The following is a 24,616-nucleotide window of genomic DNA, read 5'->3' on the forward strand; positions in this document are numbered from 1 at the left end:
CCTTTAACTCTACAGCAGACACGGATCTCCTTTAACCGCACTGCAGACACGGATCTCCTTTAACTCTACAGCAGACACGGATCTCCTTTAACCGCACTGCAGACACGGATCTCCTTTGACCCCACAGCAGACACGGATCTCCTTTGACCCCACAGCAGACACGGATCTCCTTTAACCCCACAGCAGACACGGATCTCCTTTAACCCCACTGCAGCACACCTGTCAGCCCCACAGCAGACACAGAGCTCCTCCAGCTGTTACGCAGCCCCAGCGCAGGGATCAGGGGCAGCTTCCAGCAGGAGGAGCAGAACAGGCCCAGGGATCACACCTTGTGTCGGGGGTCTCAGCAGGGCAGGCAGCAATGGCAGTGTAAATGCTGTGTGCTTGGCTGACCTTTTTAAAGAAAGGGAAGACAGCCCCAAAAGGAATGGGCTGTTTGGCCAGCAGCCAGCGGGAGTGATGTGAGCAGTACCTGGGGGACAGGGAATTCCAGCAGTGGGAGATCGTGACCAGCTCAGTGATCTCCTACTGCAAACGAATGGGCCCAGAGCCCGGTGCAGGGACCGCCACCCCGAGCAGCATGAGAGACATATCCAGCAAAGAGGGGTCTGAGCACGAACCAAGACAAAAGTTACCATTTGTGACCAGTGAATTCCGACACCTCTGTTAAAATGTACGAATAGTGTAAACATCTGATGATCAGGGAGCTTTTTGTGGTTTACCAGTAGCTCCTGCTTTGTGCAAATCAGGTTTAAGTACAGAAACATCGCCCTGTGGTGTGAGAATTGGCGCTGCGCACCCGGGAGCCACCGACACCCCGGGACACCCCGAGACAGCCCGAGACAGCCCGAGACAGCCCGAGACAGCCGCCCTCACCTCAGCGCCCCTCCCCGCCCTCCCGCCTTTCACTTTCGATTCGCAGGGCTCCTCCCCCTGCTCTGACTGACAGGCGGGAGAACCAATGGCCGCCCGGAGCGCTGGCGGTGCCGGCCAATGGCGGCGGGGGGCGGGGGCCGCGGGGTGGGCGCGGCGCCATGGCGGAGCCGGCGCTGTTGAGGGAGTACGTGTCGCACCTGGCGGCCCGCGCGGCGCAGGGACAGCTCGCGGCCTGCGCCGACCCCGCGCTCAAGGCCCGGGCGCGGCGGCTGCTGGGCCCGGGGCGCCGCGGGGCCCTGGACGTGCGCGGCGTGGCCGAGCGCTGCCGGCGGGCGCGGGACGGCCGCGCCCTGCGCGACCTGCTCAAGGCTCTGGAGCTGCTGGAGCTGCTCTGCGTGAACCTCCTGCTGTGCCCCTGGCGCCGGGAGATCCGCTCCCTCAAGGTACGGCACTGCCGCCGGCACCGGGACTGCGAGGCCGCTGCCCCGGGCCGGGCCTTGGCAGCGGCTCCGGGAGGTGGAGAGGGGCCAGAGGCACACCCTGCTCGGGCCAGGGAGCGGGGCCAGGGGGGCACCCTGCTCCGGACAGGATCGGGGGGCTCCCTGCTCGGGACAAGGAATGGGGTCAGGGGGATACCCTGCTCGGGACAGGGAGTGGGGTCAGGGATACATCCTGCTCGGGACAGGGAATGGGGGACACCCTGCTCGGGACAGGGAGCGCGGTCAGGAGCACATCCGGCTCAGGGCAGGGTGCCCAGCACGGTGCAGGACTACTCAGAGGTGTTCACTGGCCTCAAAGGCTTGTCCTCGCTGAGGCCGGGAGTGCTGAGCAGCTCCGGGGCTTGGGAGCAGAGCCCCTCGTTGTGGTGGGATAGCAGAGAAGGTAAAAGCTACTCTTAGAGGCTTTGCCTTTCATCACACTAAGCTCTGACCAAAATCTGCCTATAAGCAGGGATGTTGGCCATCTCCAGTGCCTTGGTGCCAAAGCCAGGTGGGCCAGTGCCTGTCTGGCCCCTGATCCCAGCTCAGAGCCTGCAGCGGTGGGTAGGCAGGGGCAGCCCCTTGCAAAGAGGAAACGCTGCGGTTTTTTGCAGCAGGGTGGTCACGGTTACCCCACTTCAGCTCACTGAACACATCTCTGAATACACGGCCATCTTCACATATCCCAAATTTAAACAGACTCCCCAAACACTCAGATGCAAACTTACTGCTCTTGCTTTGGCCACAGGTGCTGGTGAGGAAAAGCCATTTCTTTGCTTTTTCCTGCACTTAGGTCTAACCTGTGGATTCTCAAACAGCTGTAAATTCCTGTTCCACTCATTCATCTCCCTAAAACAGGGCAAAGCTTAATATAGTCAGGTCTGCACTTAGTGGGTTCAGCTTTTCCTAACACAAAAATCCTTGGCTGTATTAAAATTAAAAACTTCGAAGACCACTGTGGGTAATCCAAAGTATGACAGCCTACTGCAGGCCTGAAATAATTCTACTGCAAGGCTCATGTTGCAGAACAACGAATACCTTGTGCATGTACAAATTTGATGAAAAGCTACTGAAATACATGGAATAGTATCTCCCATGTCCTACCTCTCACCTGCTCTGATGTCCCCGCAGTGCCTGCAGCTGCCCCCCTCCAGAAGGAACAGAAGGTGAGGCGTGCAGGGCACTGTTGACAGATTTATCTGACAATTACACTGTGGCTGTTCTGGAGGTCAGTTTTGTTCTCCTGAGCCTTCTGCTTGTGACACTGATGCTCACTCCTGGTACCCCACTCATGGAAATCCTGACTTTGCATTCCCCCCTCTGCTCTGTTCTGACTTGCCAGGAGTTGGTCATGCCCATCTCAGAATAGTCTCTCCTGTCGCAGGGTTTCAGACAAAACCAAAAACCACTTCTGGGTTACAAACTAGGCCTCGTGCCTGGGGTAGCTCTAAAACCAAGCAAACATTGAACAGTTCTTTAAGCTGTTGCACAGCAGCAGCATTTCATTGGTGTTTTGCAGAGAGCTTGTGCAAAGAGAGGTGTTAGGACAGTATTTCTGTTAGACTAGCCTCTCTTCAGAAGGGTGCTCTCAAAAATGGCAGTTTAATTCAAGTGTAGTAAGGTTCACAGCAGGAGTTTGAACCACAGAAAAAGAAAATGTCAACAGCTCAGCAGTGTGATTTACAGTGAGGGCATCATGTCTGTTTGTTTAGGAAAAGACCTCAGTGATTTGTTCTGGAACCTCTGTTTGTTTAAAAAACTTAAGTTCAGTAGAATACATAAGGTTTATTTCTGAGTTTCTCTAGTTTGACTAAAATGATTTCCTTACTCTCTTCCTTTTTGAATGCTGGTACTTCTAGCCAAGATCCCAGCAGCTTTAAACTGGCACAACTTCACTGAAACTGATGTGCTGTAGCAAAGCTACAATGCTCGAGAGGCTGCCAAAATAGTGCTGTTAGAAAAGCCTCACTCACTGCAATTCAAAACTCAGACTTCTAGAACACGGTTTTTTGAAAGCTGTAAGCAAGTTTTGAAGTATTTTTGATCTTTAGGAAATCAACTCTTTCACATTTCCCTGCACCCACTCCTGCAGTGTTCATCGGCTTTTCCATGTTGTGTTCTGTTCCAGACCTTCACTGGGAATTTTGTCTACTACATCCAGCCAGTGCTCCCAGAGGATACTGTGAAAGCAGTCCTGGAGAAAATAGGTTATGTTGCAACTACAGCGACAGAGTTTTCACTTGTCAAAAACAGAAACAATGAGGAAACAAAGCAGACTGCATTTGAGATATTCCTGGCAAGAATCGAGTGTGAAGCCATCCTCGAGATGACAAATGAAGACAAACATAGCAATTTGGAGAAGGGCCTGCAGAAGGGAGCACAGACACATCAGCATCGAGAAGAGGAGGATGAGCAGGATCAGACACCCCGGAGAGGAGACACTGAAAGTCTGGGAAATGAAGGGAACAGTGAGACACCTTTGTGCCTTGCTCCCCAGCAGAAGTGTTCAGCTACCTGTGCTGCATCCTTTGAAGCTGCTGGGAATCCGAGGATCAAAGGGGACATGGCTCAGTCAGGAGCTGCTGCATCCCCCGGCAGCCTCCAGGAGCACCAAAGGCAAAGCATCAACACTGCACACCTCCCGGGCAAGTGCTCAGACAGTGAGGACTTCCTGATCAAATACAGTGACATTGTCATAGGACAGACACCCATCTTCAGTGAGAATCTGTCTCCAAAGGCTCTGGAAAAGGATCCAGGAGCCAGGCTGAGCGGGGAGTGTGCCTTGGCAGGGGCTGCAGAGTCCGCTGCGCGTGCACTGGGGCCAGCGCCTCTGTCACCAGGAGCCAGCGGCCCCCCAGCCTTTGCCATCTTTGTGGACAGTTCCTGTGACAGCAAAACCACCTTGGAGTTTGAAGCTCCAGGAGTCCCAGAAGGATCAATTGAAGCAGAAATTAATGATGCCATAAATTGCATAGACCCAGCCCCTGGTGACGAACCCACTGAGCTGAGGTCTCTGCCCTACGACGACTTTGCCTCTGCCCAAAACTCTAGCGTCCCCAGGGAAGAGGATGTTTGTGAGCTGTCTTTAACCTTCACAGAACTGCAAATCAAGGATGCTCAGGAAGAACTTACGTATCCAGTAGAGGAAACTGGCCAGCCTGAAGCGTTGGCCTATGCAGGAACAAGTGACAGGCAGTTCAGAGAATTTAATCGCTCCCAAATAAAACATGCGTACCTGACTGACGCAGAGCTGCACAAGAGAGCACAGACACACACGGAGCCACCTTCAGGTCTGTGCTGTACTGCTGGGCACACAGAGGATTCCACTACTGGTTCTGACAGCAAGAGACTGTTCATGGATCCTGTGAAGGCACACCCAGCTCCTGAGTGCTTCAGGCACGTCAGAGAGCCCCCCAACCTCACCTACATTCCCCCCCAAAGCATTGATGTGCAGTCCTCACACGGGGGCAGGAGGAGCCTGGTGCACCGTGCAGGTGACTCTGCCGGAGGTAGGGAAGGGAAGCTGGAGAACTGTAATTCCCAGGAGACTGACAGCCAGGAGCCGTATGTCATCATTGACAGGACCGACCAGGCTGCGCTGTGCCACCACACCTGACTGGAGGGCTTTACTTGTAATACCTGGGGGATTCTCCTCTCACCTGTGGCCTTGATCCTGCTGTCAGGAATGTGACTAGCTTTGTCAAAACAATTCTAGAAAAACCCAAACCACATCACCGCTTTCAGACAGTAAACAGCAGGAGTTACACAAACTCTTAATGGTTCCTTTCACAAGGAAACCTGAATGGTCACCTTTATAAAGGGTAGGCAAATTCTATAAATTTAAATCCATTCAGTTCATCAGTCAAGATTCCTTCTGGCTGTTCTTAATGCCAGAGAGGTTTCTTCAGCTGGGCATCCTAGTTTTCTTTTTTCCTTCACAAACCTATCCCTGGAATACTCTTCCAGTACAAGGTAAATTCTTCTAAACTGGAAGACCCAGCTTTAGAAATGCCACACTGGAGTGTACTCCTGTTAACTCTCTGCATTACTTTGAAGCTGTGTCTGAGCTAATCTTGCTCCTGCCTTCATTTGAAAACAGGTTTAGAGAGTTTGATAACATTCCTTTAGCCTTAAAGAGGGAAACAGCTCTGTGAACGCTTGGGTTTGTAGAGGCATTAACGTGTGTTACAGGTTTTATATCTCCCTCCATTTGTAACCAAAGTATTTTGTGGCCAACACCACGATTTCCAAGAGAAGCCTTGAGCATAGTAACTGTTCACTGTCACCAGCAGAGAGAGCTGCAGCTGTGGCTGCCGTTTCCCTTGCCCCTGCTCCTGACTCTTAATTCTGCACCAGAAGTCCACAGAATTTTTCTGCAGGCCAGTTCCCCTCACTAAAATGAAGGGGAAAAAAATCTCATTCTTCACCATTTTAATGGCAGGAAAAAAATCTGCTCAGAGAAGGATCCCAGTGAGCAGCAGAGGCAGGATCAGGGGTACCCTGCAGGTGGGAGTGCTGTGTGCAAAATGTATGTCCATAGTGAAATTAGAATTAAGAACAAACTGCAGGAGACTGAGCTTCAATTGTATAGAAGCATTTCCAAAGAAATCGTTCTTTTGGACTCTTAGAGAAGAAAAAGTTGTGAAAGTTTAATAGCAGATGTCAAGAATATCTGGTATCCCCCCTACAAAGAAGCTGCAATAAGTAAGATAATTACTTAGCACACAAAATCTTACTTTTAAGCTCAAATTCTAAAGATTTACAACAGAGCAGCCGAATGGCATTCCTGGGATCACAAGCTTTAGTGCTTCATTAGGAAATGCTCTCTGTGCACTTACCATTATTGAGTTGCAGTGATTTAGAAAAGAAACAGCTCACCAGATGGGAGTAACAGGACAGGAGGTGCAGTTCCTGACTGGGTGTGGTTCTCTCAGTGTAATGCGGTTTAGGCAAACCACAACCCTACAAACGCAGTGCTGTCCAAAAGCAGCACCATCAGATATTGTTGCAAAGCCCCATAACTGAATGTTTCCATCCTGCACTAAGTGCCTGACAAATGTCTGTACAAAGTGATCAAAGTGCTCACGAAGCCTTGCTTGTTCCAGCTAAACCAACCAGAACCAGTAGGGGAAAAACATTCTGTACTTCTGGGATCATTCCCTGAAAATGACCCCAAAAAGCAATGTGAGAGCAGTCTGAGTGCTGCATTGAAAGGATTCCCTTAAAGGCAACACCCAGAGGGTGAAGCACAAGTGAAGGGCAACTCAGCACTTCCTTTCACAAGTCCAAGAATGAAACCCCCACTGGTTTTCTCTACGGACTTGCCAAGTACTTACAGGTCATAATAAACTAATAGTGATATAAACCCAAAAAACACCTGTGTTTTTCTTTAAAAAAAGAAGTAAAAGAATGCAAACCAATTAAGAAATCAATTCATTTTAGAATTTTTTTAGAAATGTTTGAAGAGAGTAACAGTGTCTCATGCACCCTGTATTTTCACAGCTCCTCAGCTCAGCCAGAGCAGGGCTGGGGATCTCATGAACACAAATAAAATAAGCTCTCTGTGAAAAGCTAGCTGAAAAAACCCCTTGCAACCTTTCTACAATCACTTACAAAAACTGTGTTTTGAGGGGTTTTTAAATGTTTTGCAGTGAATTCAGTGGGACTACCAGTGCACAGTTCTCTTCAGAACTAAGTTATGTTGTGATGTCCTGCAGAGCAGAAAGAACTTCCTGAATTCAATGAACTTGCATTCATGTGGACAGGATTAGAGCACAACACCATTTCAAACTGGTAAGATCTGTTTAACAAAGCTGCTTTAACTCAATGCACTTCATTTGCTTCCTCCAATAATAAAATAATGAACATCCTGCTTCTGGTATGAACTGTGTAAAGCCTGGGCAGGAAGGAGTCAATGCCTTGCTGTGCCTCAGGCACCTGATGGCCACTCAGGATGTGCCTGGAAAGGGGAACCAAGGAGCAGAGGGTAGGGCAGCACCTTCCTGGAGCCACTTTTCTGCTCAGGTCATGGTGCCCACACAGCACAGGGGCACGAGTGGGCAAGAGCCAGAGGGGCATTGACACCACCCAGGCCTCCGAATGCCCCTGACTCCTGCCAGGGAGGCCCCACCCAAAGGCTCTGCATGGCCCTCAGGGTCACAGCTGACAGAGGAAGCATTTCCCTGGGGAGGGATACAGCTGTTCCCATGCTAAATGGAATGTCTGCAACCCTCTGAACCTTTTGTTTGGTGGGTACCACCCCAAGGGACCAAGAGTGGACGTTGACCTGACCAGGGACATCAAAATTCCAACAATCCAGCCTCATTGCTTTGAGATCTTTCCAGTACCTACTCTTACCCTTGCCTGCCATACTTTGTGGTATTTTTGTATTTGAACAGAAAAGAACCCAAAGAGCTCCACCCCTCCTTTTTACTGCAATTCAATTGTTCAAAAATCACAGAATCACTGAGGCTGGAAAATACCTCAGAGGTCATTGAGTCCAGCCTGTAACCAACCACTCTGTCACCCACCCAGAGCACTGAGTGTCACGTCCAGACATCCCCCTGCAGCTGCAGGGGGTCATTGTGGCTGAAGTGCAGGACCTGGCCCTTGACCCCGCTGGACCTCGTGGCAGTGGCCTTGGCACATCACCCAGCCTGGCCAGGGCCCTCAGCAGGGCCTTCCCGCCCTCCAGATCCCATTCCAGGCAGTGGGTATCACCCCAGTTAGCCGGGGGTAAACTCAGTGCCCTCCTCCACACCGTCAGGAGAGGTGTGGAGCAGCCCTGGTCCCAGCAAGGGACCCCATTCCCACCAGGGGGATCCCATTCCCACCATTCTGGGCCCGGCCCTCAGCCAGCTCCCATCCCAGCCAAGGACAGCCCTGGCCAAGCTGGGGCTGCAGCTTCTCCAGGAGATGCCAGGGGAGAGGGGCCCAAAGGCTCTGTGAATTCCAGGGAGGACCTGCCCCTCCTAACCCAGCCTGGCTGGGGCTGATCCTGTGGCTGTCCTGCGGTTGTCCCGCCCGTGCCGTGTGCTCACACTCAGGGTGATCTGCTGGGCTCCAGGGCCGGGCTGGCAGCTCTGTCAAACCAACCTCCCCCTGCACACAGCGGCCACTCGGGGCTGGGTACCCCGTTCACCCCACTCAGAGAAACCTCAGGTACCCTCCTCAGAGGCCATTGTAATAAACCCTTTATTTCAAATTACAAAAACAGTTGTCTTTAGGGAAAAAAAGAAGACATTAAAGTTACTTCTGGGAAGCAGCAGCGAAGTGGGAAATGAGGGAAACAGCCGTATTTCAGCTGAACAAAACTGACACAGTAAAACTGATGGAAAACCTAAAAACACAAAGAGAACTGGCTCATGTTCTGTTCCTGATTGGCATCTGATCATTTCAGAGCTGTAAGTCCATAGCATTCTACAAAGCATAGTGCAAAAACAATAGCCATTATATTTAAATACTAAAAATACTAACTCAGACTTCAGTAGATGATTTCTGATACAACAGCCACGGGCTTTATAAATGGTGTTGTCTGTTCGGTGGGTTCAGTATTTGGTCCCGGTTTTCTTCGTACTTCTCAATCATTTTCTGCACGTCATGGTCAGCTCCAATGACCTTGGAAAGAAGATGGAAACACTGGAAATAACTGACACCACAGAACTTGGTTTCTCTTGAGCAGAACAGTACAGAACAGGACTACCAGTGCAGCCAAGCCGGGATACTCCAACAGATCTGCCCAAGCTGCTTTCTGCTGGGAATTTGGCATTCCCTGAAAGCTACACAGCTGATCCTGCAAGCCATCCCAGTGAACAGCCCCTCAAATTCCACTGCAGAGATGGCAGACCCCACTTTTATGCTCTACACCAACAGCTGTCACATTTGTCTGAGGCTGTCCTTCTCCAAAGGTTATCAGAAAAGCAGATTTATTTACTTTTACCACTGAACAACACTCCTGTTATTTCAGAAAGCACAATCCCCCACATGCCTAATTGGTTATCATTAAAATAATACTCACAAGTACTGGGCAGGAAACTTCAAACAGTGCACGTTTAATGAGCCACTCTTCATAGAGCTCGTGAATAGCCTCTAAATATTCCTAGAAAAGAGGCACTGGAATAACACAAATGCCCAGGGATGACACACACATTGCAATCTTTATCCATTTGGGAAGCAGTTAAGAGACACATATAAAAGCCTGCAACACATATCTTCCGCTAACAAAAAAATAAAAAGCATCAGAAGGTTTTTGAGAAATGTTAATTCCCAGTACAAAGTTTAACTCCAGGAAGACCTCAAAGACACAGCTCACAGAAGCACAGGGCTCTCAGCTCCTTTTAAGATCAAGCAACCATGATGCTCTCCCACAGGTAAAATGTGGTTCAAGATTTTTACAGAGGAAAATACTACAAGGTAAGGACAAAAAGGGCAAGGCTGCTAAGAATATGTATGGGGGGCACTTTCTGTGTCAATACATTTCCCTGAAATTCCCAGTTCACTTTCTGGTAACTCAGTTTCCTCTAAAAGCTCTTCTGCCTGCCACCAATTGGTTTTTTGCTTCATGGGGACCACTTCACTTTCATAACTGCTCCCCTCCTCTTCAGCAGAGCTGCAAAATAACACAAAAGCTCTTCAAATCCATCACAGGGGATTTATTCTCAAGGCAGGCAAAATTTCACTGGGCCCAAAATTTAGCTCTTTGCACAGATCTTCTACTGACAATTGCTCCTCCTGAGCCACCCACCCAGAGCTGCAGAGGGAACTGCATTTATGTCTGCTCAGGCTTTTTTAGAAGCCTTGTGGCATGAAGGGCCGTGCTGTAAACTGGCACAGAAAGTCACTGTTCCATCACCACCATTTGTTTCAAAGCAGATTCCCAAGCTCACAATTCTCATGGAGTTGCTTCTTTTCAGCCACAGCAGAGACACTTTTCATGCACAAACATCCTGGAGGGAGCAGACTACAAAGTGCCCAGGAAATCTCAGCACCTGCAAGCCCAGCTATCCGTGCTTCACCTGGTGCTTTTGTGCCATTTAATGGTACAAAGGCAATTGACTTTCACATCTTAGAGAAGATTACCAGAGGATTAATACTGCACCTCAAGTCAGCTACAGTGCACTGACTACTACAACAGAACACCTGGGAGAGTCAGCGTGCATGACAGATCATTATTTTTTAAATAAATCAAAATTCAATACTCAGGGTTTACTTTGCAGTAGAAACAGCTGCACCACATTTTGGCAGTATACTCAGGATACAATTTTAGTATTTAGACTGGAATCATTCCATTTTCAAAGCTCATTATAAGCACATATATCAGAGGAACTCCTTACCAGAGGAATGACTTTTTCCTCTTCCCTGCATCGTGTCTTTAGCCTCTCATAACAAACTTTAGGAGATGTCTGCAAATAAACTGCCGGAATAAAAAATTTAATAGTTATTTAAAAGCAAAGAAGTAGTTCTTTAAAAGCAAAGAAGTAACTCACTTCACAAACTACAGAAGGGAAGGATCCTGGCTTGGGTACCACCATTAGACCTCCCCTTTGGCACTGCTGTGAGTCAGCCCAGGAACCACCCACAAACCCAAGCTGTCTGATGGTGTCCACTTTTATACTGAATAATGTGATTATCTATGAGCCAAGAAACAAGAAGTATTGCTTCTCCCAGAAGGGAAACCCACCCACAAACACAGCCCTCCAGAGCCACCAAGATGTTACCTATCAAATCCACTGAAACATCGATGTTGTTCTGGATCCAGTCAAACCATTCACTCAGGACAGCATAATCCACCTCTGGCATTTTTCCCCTGAACAAACACAAGAGGCACAAATCACTCACTTAGCATCATGCAGAGATCAACTCCAAACTCTCATTTTGCTCACCAGACCAGAATCCCTCCCCATTTACTCATCATTTATGAAAAGGCCAGCATTATGCCCACCCAAATTGAAGGCCACACAAACCATTGTTCATAACATAGAAAGACCAAATCTTTTCTCTCTCTTTTTTTTTTTTTCAAGTACTCAACGATATTTATTGCTCAGGTTCTCTGTATCAGTTCAAATCTATCCCAGGGCCTGTCACCAGAAGGGCTGGATTTACTGAGCAGCACCAATAATTCCTTACAGAAGCCACAGTGAAATGCAGCAAAAAATATAATGTCAATGTGTAGATAAATTTACTCCCACTGTAAGAAATATTTGTGGAAAGAGTAGTGAAATATCCAATATGTTTAACTAGAACTCTGAACTCGGAGCACAGAATGTTGGAGACAAAGACCCCAAAGTTATCTCAGCAACAATAATAAAGTATCAGGCAACTCAAGTAAAAGGGAGTTACTGAGGACATGTTAAGAATCGCATACTATGTTTTTATTAGTGAATCGATTTTCACTTAATACCATATTCTGATTGTCAAATATTACTAATTTTACAGTATCCTCTCTTCAAAACTGGTGACAGTAACACATACTCCATACTCTTTCCTAAATGCTTCTGCAACATAAAAATTGTAAAAAAGATGGAGTTGGGAGGCTCCTGTGCTCTCCAGCTGAGTAATTAAGACTAGTTATGCCATTTGAAATAGGACCGAAGAAAAATATTCCACAGATTTCTAAACCAGTCCCCTGACAGCTTGCTTTGGTCATTTGCAAAACTGAGCAAAAGTAATAAAGCCATTTCCCTAAATATGGAAAAAAGCAAAACCCCCGTTTGCACCACCTCCCCTCTTGATCTGCCATCCAGAAATGGGGTAACACTGGTCACTGCTGCTCTTCCAACACATCAGTTCTGGGTAGCAGGGATCTACATCAGCCAGACTCTCATTGTGCTACTTTTCTCCAGGACACATGGGGAAACAGGAAAGTTAAAAGCAACTGGAAATAAGAAAAAGCTCCACTGTTCTTACCCTAAAAGACAGATACCTCCAAGTCAATTCTGCACTGACCTGCCCTGCAGACAACACACCTTTGCTTTCCCTGGGAGGACTCTGGCTCAAGGTCCATAAAGATACAGGGAATATAAAAGGCACAAAATGATGTTTAAATTTCCAAAGTTTGCTCACATTTGACTCCTACCAAGTCACGTTTTTACTGCCTAAGCCCAACACGAGCTGAGCAAATTTTCTATCATAACTAGTGATGGATTCAGAGGGACACTGAACTGCAGAGCTCACCTACGGCACACCCTGCACACTCGTGTGCACACATTTAAAACATACCTAACACAGCCAGATTGACTCATTTTTTAATGTGTCACAAACTAGCTACTTTCATACATTCCTCAAGCATTCCTTGTTTTATTTATAATCCCTTTAAAACACATCTTTTTCTTTTGGCTTGCTGTTGGTACTATCATTTGCCTTCTAGCTTGCTGTAACAAAACAAAGCAAATGCCTTTTTTCCAACATTTGAAAAGTGCTGAGGTCACAAAACATCTTAGAGGCCCTTAAAAATGTTATTATTATTTAATTAATTCCCAGAGTTGACACAAACAGATTTAGCCTAATAGCAACTAAATCTTTGGGAACAAAGCATTTTGTCTACATTAAAAAGAAATCAGCATCTAAAAAGGAGGCTATTCTGGGCTGCTTGCACTGTGTATGGACTGGGATGAATGATGTGGGTCTCTCCCCAGTGCCAAAGGCGGTCCCGCGGCAGAGAGGGATGACACTCGTGCAGCGTGGGTGACACCTTGTGGCACAAACCGGGTTTGTCCCTCCGGGCCACTGAAAAACCCACTAAAACTCATCTGTCGCAGACACTGCTGGCATAAGGTCAGCATCCCAAACAACCAAACAAAACCCTGATTCCTGCACTACCGCAGTTAGTTTGGGGTGGGTGAGTTATACCTAGGGCAGGTAATTGCTCTTGCTTTACTCACAGCCTACCAAGGCTCGCAGTCTTTTTTAATCCTGTCAATCCTGATTCTGTGCAAGGGCATAGGACTTGAGTCCCTGCTTGCAAGAAATGCCAATCCAGGGTGCCAGGCTGGCTAACGCAGCCCAGTTCTCTCCCTCCTGCAGCCTTATTCTTTATATCCTTGTGGTTTTTTACCTGTTCAGCGTGTGTTTGAGTCAAGCAAGATTCGGGTATTCAGCTGGAGAGCAGATCACTTCAATAGATGGTGTCTAAACAATACTGAGTTCTAAATACTCAGGAGCAGTGCTGAAAAAGGTTTTCCAGAGTCCTACAGGAAGTGGGCAGCACCACCCATACCAAACACACTGCCACTCCAACACAGAACTGGCAGATTGCACAGGCCCCTTAAAATGCACACTACCAAAGGAATTATCATTTGATTAGATATACATTTTAAATAATTAATCCAAGAAAATAAAGTAGAAAGCCACATCCCATACCTTCGATACAAGTTTTCCACAAAAACGTGTTTTGCACTGTGAATCGACCGCTCCATCATCCTTATGGGGGAAATCTGCAACACAGAACTTCACCCTGTACATTTTCATGCTTGCTTCTCTGCAGACTCAGGTGGCACATAGGAAACACAATTTTCAGAATCTAGTGAGAAACAAACTTCCTTGGAGGGTGGGAACCCCAAAACAAACAAGGACTCCTGATCTTACTCTAATTTGTTATTCAGACACCAGCTCAAAGCTAAGTGGGAGCCAACTCAGGGTACAAAACAGCAGCAACCCACTTAGGATCTGCAGGATAATGGGAACTGTTGCTCCCCAAATAGCTGCTCCATCTCATGCATTGCTGGGTGACAGCACAGGGCTGACATCAGACATTCAAGCAAGGAAACAGGACTTTAAAAATAAGTAACTGCAGCTGACAGAGCCCTGGCCTCAGCCAGCACTTCATGTGTTCCACCACTACTTCATGTGGGAGCAGGGAGATCCTCTGACACTCTTGGGCCTGGCAGAGCAACTTCTCACCCAGGTTTCTGCACATTAACAAAGCAAAAATAGCTCCAGCAAGGCTCAAATGACAAAAAAAAGCTTAAATTGAAATACAGGGAGATCCTCAGGAATTTCTGAATGAACCTCTCCAACAGAACAGGATTTCTGTGTCTTGGAAAAACACCTCTTCCAAAACCCTAATGATTATATGTGCCACTTCCATATTTGGCACTGCTAAAAGTCTGCCCTAACACAAGCTTAGAAAACAGAACATAAGAACAATCAGTAAAATATAAGCATGGCATGTAAGACCAGGTCTTGTAATCAGGGAATGGAAGACCCCATAGAATGTAACAAAAGGTGTTTGAAGGAGAAAAGAATGAAGAAATCTTGATAAAAAAGGCAGGATGTGAAATTTAATTTAAAAAAAAAAGGAACAAATACAAGGAAAAAAAGGATGTAAACCACCTGAAAAAGCAATAGAAAACGGTAGTGGAAGTATTTTGCATAAATAGAAGAAGCAATGGCTAAATTTGTTCTAGACAGCACAAAGCAGTACTATGAATTCTAACATAAGGTTACTTGGTGTTTGCCAAAGATTCAAAATAATGAAATCACAGACAAGTCACTGACATGAAATGAGGAAGAGATTTGTGCAAGCCGAGCTCCAGAAGTTGTGCCCAAACAGCAGGATCAGTTTGGGGAAGTTGTGAGCAAGCAGGAGGCAGAAGTTTTACCCCCAGAGCACATGCTGAGCATATCAATGTCTGCCCCACAGAAATCCTTACTCACTGCAGGAACAAAGAATGAACACACACAGCACCTTAACTCTTGAATACAAGGTTAAAAGGATTTCGCACTCCTAACCACATCTAATTACTCTTAAAATTAAAAGAAGAAGTTTCCTTACCATGGGCCTGGTGTGCTGCTCCAGCATGGTTAGCTGGACATAGGTCTGCAGAGTTATTCCCCACCTCGATGCATCCTGGTACATTAAGCCCTGGGGTCAGAGATGGAAGCAGGACAGATGGACACTTGTTAGGACAAACAGCACAACAGGAAGTTTGGGTTATTAGGAAGCTTTTGCCCTACAACAGCGTTGCTCTAAGAAGCACACTAAAATAGCTGACATCAGGTTTGATTAGAATTAAGTGATCATTTGCTCTCCACAATGGACAGTAATGTACAATTATGGCCCTGTCCCTACAGACACTGAGTGGGAGGTTGGTTGAAGTCAGCAGGAATTAGTTACTCTGCACATAGAACAGTCAGAACCAAGTAATGAAAAAAACCCCTATCTACTACTCTATTTTTGTGCACTGACAGACTCTCAGTACACCCAGTGCATCCAGATATCATACAGAGTTCTAAGTATGGTCTGGGCCTCAGAAAAGGTTAACAGGCAGCTGTTCTTCCCAAAGGATCCTCAGAGCAGCTCTCAGGTAGCTGTTCCACTTTCTGACTGCTGCAATTCCACACACACACAGAACTTACAAGAAACAATCTATCCTGCACAGCAGAGAAAGGATCTCACTCAAAATAAAACATCATTCAATGTCTGTTGGCTGAGGTGACAAGTTTTAAGCCAGCAGCACAGCTTCAGCCCACAGGTCTGACCTTCTCCTTTTCTCCCTGCCAAGACCAGACTTTCCCAGTGCTCCGAGGCTGCTGTGGTGTCGTGCAACACGTGCCCCACCCTTTACTAACAATCAGAAAGGCATCAGCAACTCCTAGGAGGGACAATTTACTCCTCCAGGGGGCCTGTGCTAACACTGATGGTATTTAACACGTGTCAGGGCAAGTATGGCTTGGGCTGTGTCCACAGGGCGGACCGCAGATCCCTCCTCAGCCACCACGGGGTTTGTGCAGAGGGCTGAGCCCCAAGCACAGCACTGACAGCAGGGACCACTTCCAGCACCACGGCAGGGTTGGTGTGCAACTGCAGCTGGGACCCAGGGACAGCCCCGGGGCAACAGTTCCAAGAAGCCTCGGCCACCCAAAGGTCAACAGAAGCCCTCAACGCCTCACTGAGCTGAATTTTCCTTATCTGCAGCAGCCACAGGATCACAGATTCATACAGTGTTAAGGGGTTGGAATGGACCTTAAAAGATCATCCAGTGTCACCCTCTGCCATGGCAGGGACACCTCCCACTGTCCCAGGCTGCTCCCAGCCCCAGTGCCCAACCTGGCCTTGGGCACTGCCAGGGATCCAGGGGCAGCCACAGCTGCTCTGGGCACCCTGTGCCAGGGCCTGCCCACCCTCAGAGGAAAGAGTTTCTTCCATACATCCAACCTAAACTACTTCTCTTTCAATTTGTCCCCTTTTCCCCTTGTCCTGTCACTGCAGTTCCTGAGGAATTGTCCCTCTCTGGTTTCCCTGCAGCCCCTCAGACCCTGAAGGAGCTCTGGGGTCTCCACACAAGCTTCCCCTCTCAGGCTGAGCAGCCCCAGCTCTCCCAGCCTGGCTCCACAGGGGAGGTGCTCCAGCCCCCTCAGCACCTCCGTGGCCTCCTCTGGACTCGCTCCAACAGCTCCATGTCCTTCTTATGTTGGGGGCACCAGAGTTATTCAAAGAACTCCAGTCAAACAACATTAACTGACCGGATCCACCCCTCACCTTGAGTGACATCCTGCCCTTCTTTGAAACAGGCATAAGCACATTTAGAAAGAACTGCCACACTCAGGGCTCACCTTCCTGGGAATTGCTTTAATTCACACCCCACTGGACACCCAGTCCTTGCCAAAAGCACATTTTATATGCCATGCTTCTATTATATGCATGTCTTAATCACAGTAGAAGCTCTTTTGCTTTGTGGAGCTTTAATTTTTGCTGTGTAATGTTTGGATCACACCTTTTGGAGCAGTTTTGCTGGCTGATAAAAAGCCATTACACGTCTTGCTAAAAGAACAGCCACTGTAACTGCAGAAATAGTTTCTGCCACTTACCAGTATATTGTGACCTCGAACATTCCTCCACTTGGTCAAAGGTTCCTTCAAAACCTGGTTAAAAAGAATAACTCCATGTTCAATGCATCTTGGATTCAAAATACTTAATGTGACCCTACAAGTGTACAACTATTTTTAAGGAATACTTGAGCAGTAAATCAGAGTATTCAGGACTTGTATTGGAAACTCATCAGACTTAAAAAAACAGTACTGAATTCTGTAACGTAAAAGGTAATAATGAACACTGCTAAAAATAGAGAAATGCCAATACCCAACATATTCTTAGCATTTTTAAATGCTGATTAGACTACCTCATACGCCTGGAGAGAATTTTTTTTTTTTGGAGTCAAAATCAATGTGATGTAAGGGAAAGAACAGCTTAGCAGAGTACTTCGCATTTCAATGACAAGCCCATCCCCTTACAAATTAACTTCTCAGAAAGTAACGCTTGCCAGCAAAGGAAGAGGACCAGAGTGCTACCACATTCTACCACAATGTGTTCTAACAAACAGAATGTATTCAAATCTTTTACAAAATGAATCAGAAAAGCGTCTACCCTGAATAGGTAAAATCACAAGAGACTTGCCTGGTTCAAACAGGGTCTAAATCTGCAATAATACTGTAGAGTCAGGCCTAGGAGAATCTCATCAGCCAGGGTATTTAAGTAGCTACTTAAAAATGTTGCATGGTATGCAAATTAAAGTCTGTTATCCTTTGGATTAACAGTTAATTACTTCATAAGGACAATTCCTGTAAAATTACCAAATAATATCTGGCAACCCAGCATTTCGAGGAGGACTCCTAAAAATTATTACAAAATGTGTTGCCAGGTCTGTTGGGGAAAGCATTAATAACTGTTGTACAAAAACAATTGTTCAATCAAGGTTTGTCCTTGATTTTGTTTAAAATACAACAAGCCTGCCCTTCCCGTAACCTGGTTCTAAGCAACACAAAATCAAATACCAGATCAGTCTAAAAAGTCTCCTGAACCAGTTCTAACAGATTTTCCTTCTTTTAAAAAAGCCATCTATTCATTGGGATCTCTGTTACATGGCATAGGTATTTTTACATAATAATTCTTTACTTTGCTTTTACCACACCCATCTAAGATTTCAGTGACGTGAAATGGCAAACAGGCAAGCCCAAACATGCCCACGCTCTGCAAGTTGCTGTTACTTTATAAAGGTACAAACTCTGATTCACGGGTTTTACTGGGATTTTGGCATCCTGTACATACATACCACATGTGATCTACATTTCTCTGCTGCAATTTGCCTATAAAAAGTTGGGTTGCTGCCCCAGCAGCCCCCTGCTGCTCCCTCCTCACACACCCAAGGACACGGTGGATCTCAGACAAGCAGCTGCTCAGTGATGGAAATAAGGACAAAGAAATGTGCATCCAGTACCTCAGTGCTGGTAGTTTGTGCAAAATAATCCAGGCATGTTGTTTTTCCACTCGCAATGTTGCCCTCGATACAGATCTGGTGAAAAACAGAGTCACTTTGAACAGTGAACAGTGTGTTAGAAATGCACCCTGCCCGTTCCAACATGCCAGCTCCCTACCCTGGGAACGGATTATTTCATGGGAAGGCACTGGCGATCTGTTTGGATGTTGTGACTCTCGCAGAGCAGCACTTTTTCCCTCCTTGCTACCCCCACAGCCAGCCCCTGCCCTGCTTACAGCTTCCTCCCCCCTCCCAGGAGCCCGGGGGTTCCAGTGGGTCACTGCTGCTCCTCACTCTGCCACCACCCACCTCAGAGACCTGACTACCAGCTTCAAACAAGTGCCAGCTGAAGTAGTCATTTCAGCATCCATTGTATAGCTGGCTTAAACCTTAAGTGGGCTCACATTTTTATCTTCAGAAACCTAAACAACTAAAATAAGCTAAGAGAATTTTTTTCAACCGCCTTAAAATGATTTATAGCCCAAGAGAGTTATATAAGGCAATGGCAAGGCTACACATGCAACACTGAACCCAAAATGCCACCTGTCCTGACACAAGCCCTCACAATTTTATTCCTAACAACTTTTGCACACATCTCTCACAATTTCATTACAATTTTCACAACTAGACCAGCAAAGCCTTGCAAGAGTATGACCCAGTGACAGACCCACCACTACAGTGACACAGCTACGGCCTACGCTTGCCAATACACACACTCAGATTATAACTGAATTGTAATGAAAGAGGCTGCACTGTTTATTTTGCTTTCTGAACAAAATACAAATACTTACAATTCTCTTTCTAGCATCTTTTTTAATCAGATGCTTATCTAGAATGGAAATAAACAACAGTTAACATCAAAGTGGTCTTAAGAACTTAGTTATACTGAGCCTCTTAATGTGAGATGCTCTAGGACATTGTTAGGTTCCCTATGGCTTAACATGACACTATTTTCTAAATGATCAACCTTCAAGGTTCTAGGTAATTATTGGGTCATGTAACAGACACATTGTGGCACCGACTGACACAGATTTAGCTGAAGCTGAACGCTGTCCCTGACGCTGCCAAGTCCAACGCTGAGTGCTCACACTTTCACCACATTTTTGCTACATCTGCTGCTCCTCAGCGGGTTTGCGTAGAGGAAAAATGAATTTTAGAAAGACCAGTTGGCGCAGCACCCACTGGCCTCACAGGTCCGGCGGGTAAGAGCGAGGATTACAGAGCAGCTCCAAAATAAGCACCTTACACCTCAAAACAGGGCAAAAACACTGTCCAAGCCAAGCTGAGCTTACGAGACCCTTCACCCAGCCAAGCACGGCAGGAAGGCAGGGACGGGCTCGGCGGTCACCCCCGGTCAGAGCTCCAATCTGACCCCGCTCGCTCCTGTTGCCCCAAAGCCGCTCCAGGGTCTGACCCGGTCCTGCTCCCTCAAAGCCGCTGCACGGTCCGACCCCGCTCCCGGGTCCGACCCCTCTCTCGGTCTGATCCAGCTCTCGGTCTGATCCAGCTCTCGGGTCTGATCCAGCTCTCGGGTCTGACCCCGCTCCCGCTCCCCCAAAGCCGCTCCAGCGCATCCCGAGGGCTCGCACTGACCCGAAGCCGGGTTCAGGGGCGGTCGCCGGGCCCGTCCCGTCCCCTCCCCGCGGTTCCGCCCCGCACTTACGGCCGGTAGCGGCGCGGGGCCCGCTCGCTGAGGGGCCGGGGACGGCGCTGCCCGCGCCCCGCCGGCCCCAGGCCCAGGCCGCGCCCCGCCGCCACATTGCCCATCCCGCTGCCGCCCGGACCCGCACCGGACCCGGCTCCGCCCCGCTCCGGCCCTTCCGGCGCCGCCCCATCACTTCCTCCGCCCCTGAGGCGCTCTGAGGCGGGGCTGGTTCAGCGCCGGCGATGGCACCTGGATCACCTGCGGGATCGGCTCCGGGATCTCCCCGGCTGGAGGGGCCGTCCCGGGGTGCCAGTCCTGCCGGGCACCGCCCCGGCAGCGCTGCCGGCCCGACGCGGCTGCCGCTGGACCCGGCCTTCCCCTGCTCGGCGTGGGGCGCGGTGAAGATCGCCCGCACGGTACGGCCTGGGGCGGCCCCGGGGCCCGCGGCACGGCCCGGGCCGGCGCTGACCCCGTCCCCTCCTGTCCCGCAGATGGTGGCGCTGGCCGCCTTCATCTGCTTCCTGACCGCGGGCGAGCAGCTGTTCTACGCGGCGTATGCCGGCCTGGACACGGTGATCATCGTCTTCTTTCTGCTGCTCTACCTGCTGAGGCTCGACGCGCGGATGCGGTGCCTCTACTGGCCGCTGGTTGTGAGTACCCGTGGGCTCCGAGTACCGGGGTGCTCTGGCTGTGAGTACCGATGTCCCCTGGCCGTGAGCATTGATGGACTCGGGCCGTGAGTACCAATGTTCCATAGCTGTGGGTACGGCTGTCCCCTGGCTGCGGGCACCAATGTCCCCTGGCTGTGGGTACCAATGTCCCCTGGCTGTGGATATGGCTGTCCCCTGGCTGTGGATACCAGTGTCCCCTGGCTGTGGGTACCAGTGTCCCCTGGCTGCGGGCACCAATGTCCCCTGGCTGTCCCCTGGCTGTGGCTACCAGTGTCCCTGGCTGTGGCTACCAGTGTCCCCTGGCTGTGGGTACCAATGTCCCTGGCTGTGGGTACCAGTGTCCCCTGGCTGTTGCAGCTGCTGGCTGTGAGTGCCAGCAGGGCAGTGAACAGGAGGGATCTCCTGTCCCAGGGGACTTTGTCAGCCAGCCCAGTGATTGTTTCTGTACAGGTAAGACAAGCCCTCGTGTTCTGTGGAGGTTGAGGCAGGTTTTCCTAACGGAGCGTTCTGTTCCATCAGTTCTGGATGGCTGCTGGATCCGGTAACAGTCCTCCCGGCACAGGCACTGTTTGCCTCTTTGCCTTTGTTGTGTAACACCTTCACACCACCAACTAGTCACACACTTTCACCCAAATACCCACGAGTTCTGCTCCTACCTCCCTTTTGTACATGTATTTGCTGCTTTGGTCCATCAGGTGTAGCCAAGTTGCAAAATATCAGGCAAAAACAACAGAAGAAATGTAAAATGAGGAAGTTTTACTATAAACACTCTTTTTACCATCAAACCACTGGGTGTCAGTGTCTCACTGTCCTCTCACACAGATACTGCTGTAACTCTGTTTTCATGGCAATCCAGCCATTTTCACCATGCCTTCTCTGTTGGGAGCTCTCCACGTTCTCCTTCAGGCCTGTATTTCCAAATAAATATTTTGCTTCCACTACCTGTTTCAGGATATTTTCATGTCGGGGACTTCAGTGATGTTTCTCATCCCTGTGGGCTTGACTGCAGTAAAAATCAAGACCAACAAGTGGATAATGGATGGAGGAGTAAGTAGGAACCTTGTTAACGAATTTCAGTTCTTAAAGTGCAGTGATTTGAACCTCTTGGTACACTGACATTGTGGAAGGACCATGCAAACAACTGTCTTGGAAGAACATTCAGCAGTAGCAAACAAGGTATATTCAAGTGTATCTCACAAAAAGAAAATAATCCTCCCATGACTATTAATTTAAAGATGACAAGAATTAGGAATTGCTGCAGAGAAGTACTGAAACATTCAAAATGTCTAGTGTTTTTAAGTAATCTACATTTGCTCCCATAGCTTGAAATCCCAGGTGGGGGAATCCCTAGCTCTTTTAGAACTATCCAGTTTGGCTATTTGAGAAAAAATTACAACAGTCCTGCTAAAAAGAGTTGAAGCTTTTTAACAGACACGCTGGTACTTCCCTCCTGGCATGTGCATTCTTGTTTCTGACACAAACTGAGGAATTATGTCAGTTGAACAGGGGTTTTGTTCATACTGTGATTGTAAGAATTCATCTTCTTAAGATTTAACCAAATTAATAGTTTGTGTAACTGATATTTTTAATTCAAATGGCAACTAATGTAATTAACCTTAATAAACAGCTAGGAGGGGAAGAAAACCCCTCAGTTTTAAAAGTCTCTAGAAGTACAAGATACAGTACAAGCTGAAATGTGACAAGAAACCAAAAGAAACCTCAAACCTACAACAGAGGTCTTTCAAACTGAGCTTAGGAGATGGTGGGGGGGAAAGTTGATGGCTTCATTGGCAACAGCATCCTAAAAAGGAGACTTTGTGATAGATTGACTGTGCTGGAATAGAATTTATATTCTCAGTTGTGAAGTTCACAGAAATTAAAGGTGGGAGCAGGAGACTGAGCAGGTAGCTGGGAACACAAGTTTGGGTGGAACATGGGACATCTCCAGTGCTGGGAGGGACAGAATCACCCCCAGCCAGTTCTCCTGAGGCACAAACTGCCTTGAGCTGTCCTCTCCCAAGAGCTCTCCTGAAAATAACTCCCCTGATCAGATAATTCAGTGCTTTCAGAAAAAAACCCTGTGTGCATGTGGGGTGGGGCTGAAGGGCAGGAACTGAGTGAGTTAACTCAGTGGCTCTTCTGCAAACACATTTTTCCAGTTACCTGCCTGAGGTGGTCTATTTTCTGAATAGTTTAGTGCATTTTATTCAGTTTGGAGAATGTTTCCCTTTCAGAGGAGAAGAGCATTTTCCTGCTGGGCTTGTTTCCACAAAGACTGACTTTTCCCCTTGACTTTTTTCAGGGCCAGTCCCATTAATAAGCAATCCTTAAAGGGACAGAGGGGATTTCATGAAGGATAAAAGCATTGTCTGGCATAATGCAGCATTAGCTTAGCTTTCAAGGAGAGCACCACACTATCTCCAAGGCCTGACACAAACATCAAACAGAGCAGGCTCTCTGAAAGGCTGATGGGATGTAAATATGGGTGTTATTTGATTTATCAGCTGTCTCAAATCACACACGTTTTCAAGCCCAGAACAAAGTTAGGAAGATGTATTTACTGCTACCTTGATGAGTCACTACAGTAAAAGCTCAAGATTTATTGGGGGAACTAATTTTATGATAATTTTTATAGGTGTTGAGTCTTATATTGGTTGCTCTCTGCCTTGTGGGAGGTGGGGAAGCCCAAGAGGAGAGCGACACTCTCCGTTGGAGGGAGAGTGTGTTGTAACAATCCCACAAAGCAAGTTCTCCCATCAATTTAACTGTTTTCCCCGTTACTTAGAAAGTTAGTTGTTCTCCCCTCTCCCATTGGCCAAAAGTTAGGCAGTGTTCCCCCATTGGTCCAAAGTTTCTGTCCCACAGCCATTGGTTCAAAAGTTAGTTCACCCTGTTCTCGGACAGAGATTGGTTCATTCTTGATCCTTCCCCTGATTGGCCGTTTCACAATCCCCTCGGTGATTGGAGAGTTCCCCAACCTCGCCCCCTGATTGGTGAACTTTTCAATCCTCTCCCTGATTGGATAACTTCTCAATCCGCCCTGTGATTGGCCCTAAAAGAAAACCACACCCCTTTCCAACCCCATAAAAGCCCACTGTTTTAGACTCTCGGGGTCTTCGGGCTTCGGATGTCGCCGGTTCCTGCCTCCGAATAAAGAAGCTCCGGAGATCTCCTGGCTCCCGCCTCTCCTTTCTGCGCCGCCTGGGCTCTGAACCTGTAGGCAAAGCTGCTTGCCAGCTCACCAGCTCCCTCTCCCTCTGCTGGCACAGAGCTGCTGGGGTTGCCTAGGCGACCCTCTCACAAAAGAGCTAAATCACTGCTGCGAGCCTGTGCCTCTGAGGCTGAGAGTGTCTTTTTAAAGACAACTTGCCACAGAAGGACGCGGCCCGCCGAAGACTCCACAGAGTGGAGTCCTCGGGTGGTCAGTGGGCTTCGGCCACACACCCTCTAGCCGCGTCAAGTGGCGCCCGAACAGGGACCGGCTCCGGCCACCCTGCGGCAAGTTGTGTCCAGCTGGTTTCGGCCACTGGTTCGTACAACCTCGGGTTGCCACTTCCTCGAAGGGACACCTCTGCGTTCTAGCAGAGGCTACCGGAGAGGCACCGACCGGGACCTGCCAGCACCAGCAGACGGCAGCCGATCGGTCCAGGCGGTCACCACCCACCGAGCTTTTGTTGACCAACGCCGTCGGGT

General features: G+C 48.3%; 3 protein-coding genes across 10 annotated transcripts; 2 read left to right on the forward strand and 1 right to left on the reverse strand.

Annotated features, from left to right (window-relative positions):
* The first annotated feature begins 1,005 nt into the window (after positions 1–1,005).
* Positions 1,006–6,729, forward strand: LOC134557827 (spermatogenesis-associated protein 2-like protein). Its single transcript, XM_063411093.1, has 2 exons — positions 1,006–1,319; positions 3,484–6,729. Exons 1-2 carry the CDS (start codon positions 1,035–1,037, stop codon positions 4,969–4,971), a joined length of 1,773 nt encoding a protein of 590 aa, XP_063267163.1. The 5' UTR covers positions 1,006–1,034; the 3' UTR covers positions 4,972–6,729.
* Positions 6,730–8,531: 1,802 nt separating this feature from the next.
* LOC134557830 (thymidine kinase 2, mitochondrial-like) lies at positions 8,532–20,442 on the reverse strand. 5 transcript variants are annotated; one of them, XM_063411106.1, is made up of 10 exons: positions 20,271–20,442; positions 19,399–19,436; positions 18,569–18,643; positions 17,163–17,216; positions 15,127–15,216; positions 13,713–13,786; positions 11,072–11,160; positions 10,688–10,767; positions 9,373–9,453; positions 8,532–8,972 (listed from the first exon to the last, which is right to left on the reverse strand). In XM_063411106.1, the coding sequence occupies exons 1-10, from the start codon at positions 20,440–20,442 to the stop codon at positions 8,874–8,876; spliced, it is 852 nt and encodes a 283-aa protein (XP_063267176.1). In that variant the 3' UTR covers positions 8,532–8,873. The 5 variants fall into 5 exon arrangements, 4 of the variants coding, with proteins under 4 accessions (XP_063267176.1, XP_063267177.1, XP_063267179.1 ...); XM_063411107.1 differs by lacking the exon at positions 20,271–20,442 and adding an exon at positions 20,022–20,194; XR_010082192.1 differs by having other exon boundaries at positions 8,905–8,972; positions 9,373–9,467.
* Positions 20,443–20,494: 52 nt separating this feature from the next.
* Positions 20,495–24,616, forward strand: LOC134557849 (chemokine-like factor). Of its 4 annotated transcripts, none has more exons than XR_010082206.1 (4): positions 20,495–20,668; positions 20,744–20,988; positions 21,875–21,970; positions 23,559–24,616. XR_010082206.1 is itself a non-coding variant. In XM_063411125.1 (4 exons), the coding sequence occupies exons 1-4, from the start codon at positions 20,495–20,497 to the stop codon at positions 24,075–24,077; spliced, it is 480 nt and encodes a 159-aa protein (XP_063267195.1). In that variant the 3' UTR covers positions 24,078–24,611. The 4 variants fall into 4 exon arrangements, 2 of the variants coding, with proteins under 2 accessions (XP_063267195.1, XP_063267194.1); XR_010082207.1 differs by having other exon boundaries at positions 24,027–24,616; XM_063411125.1 differs by having other exon boundaries at positions 20,744–20,902; positions 24,027–24,611.

Source organism: Prinia subflava, chromosome 13 (assembly GCF_021018805.1).
Source record: "Prinia subflava isolate CZ2003 ecotype Zambia chromosome 13, Cam_Psub_1.2, whole genome shotgun sequence".
Taxonomy (NCBI): domain Eukaryota; kingdom Metazoa; phylum Chordata; class Aves; order Passeriformes; family Cisticolidae; genus Prinia; species Prinia subflava.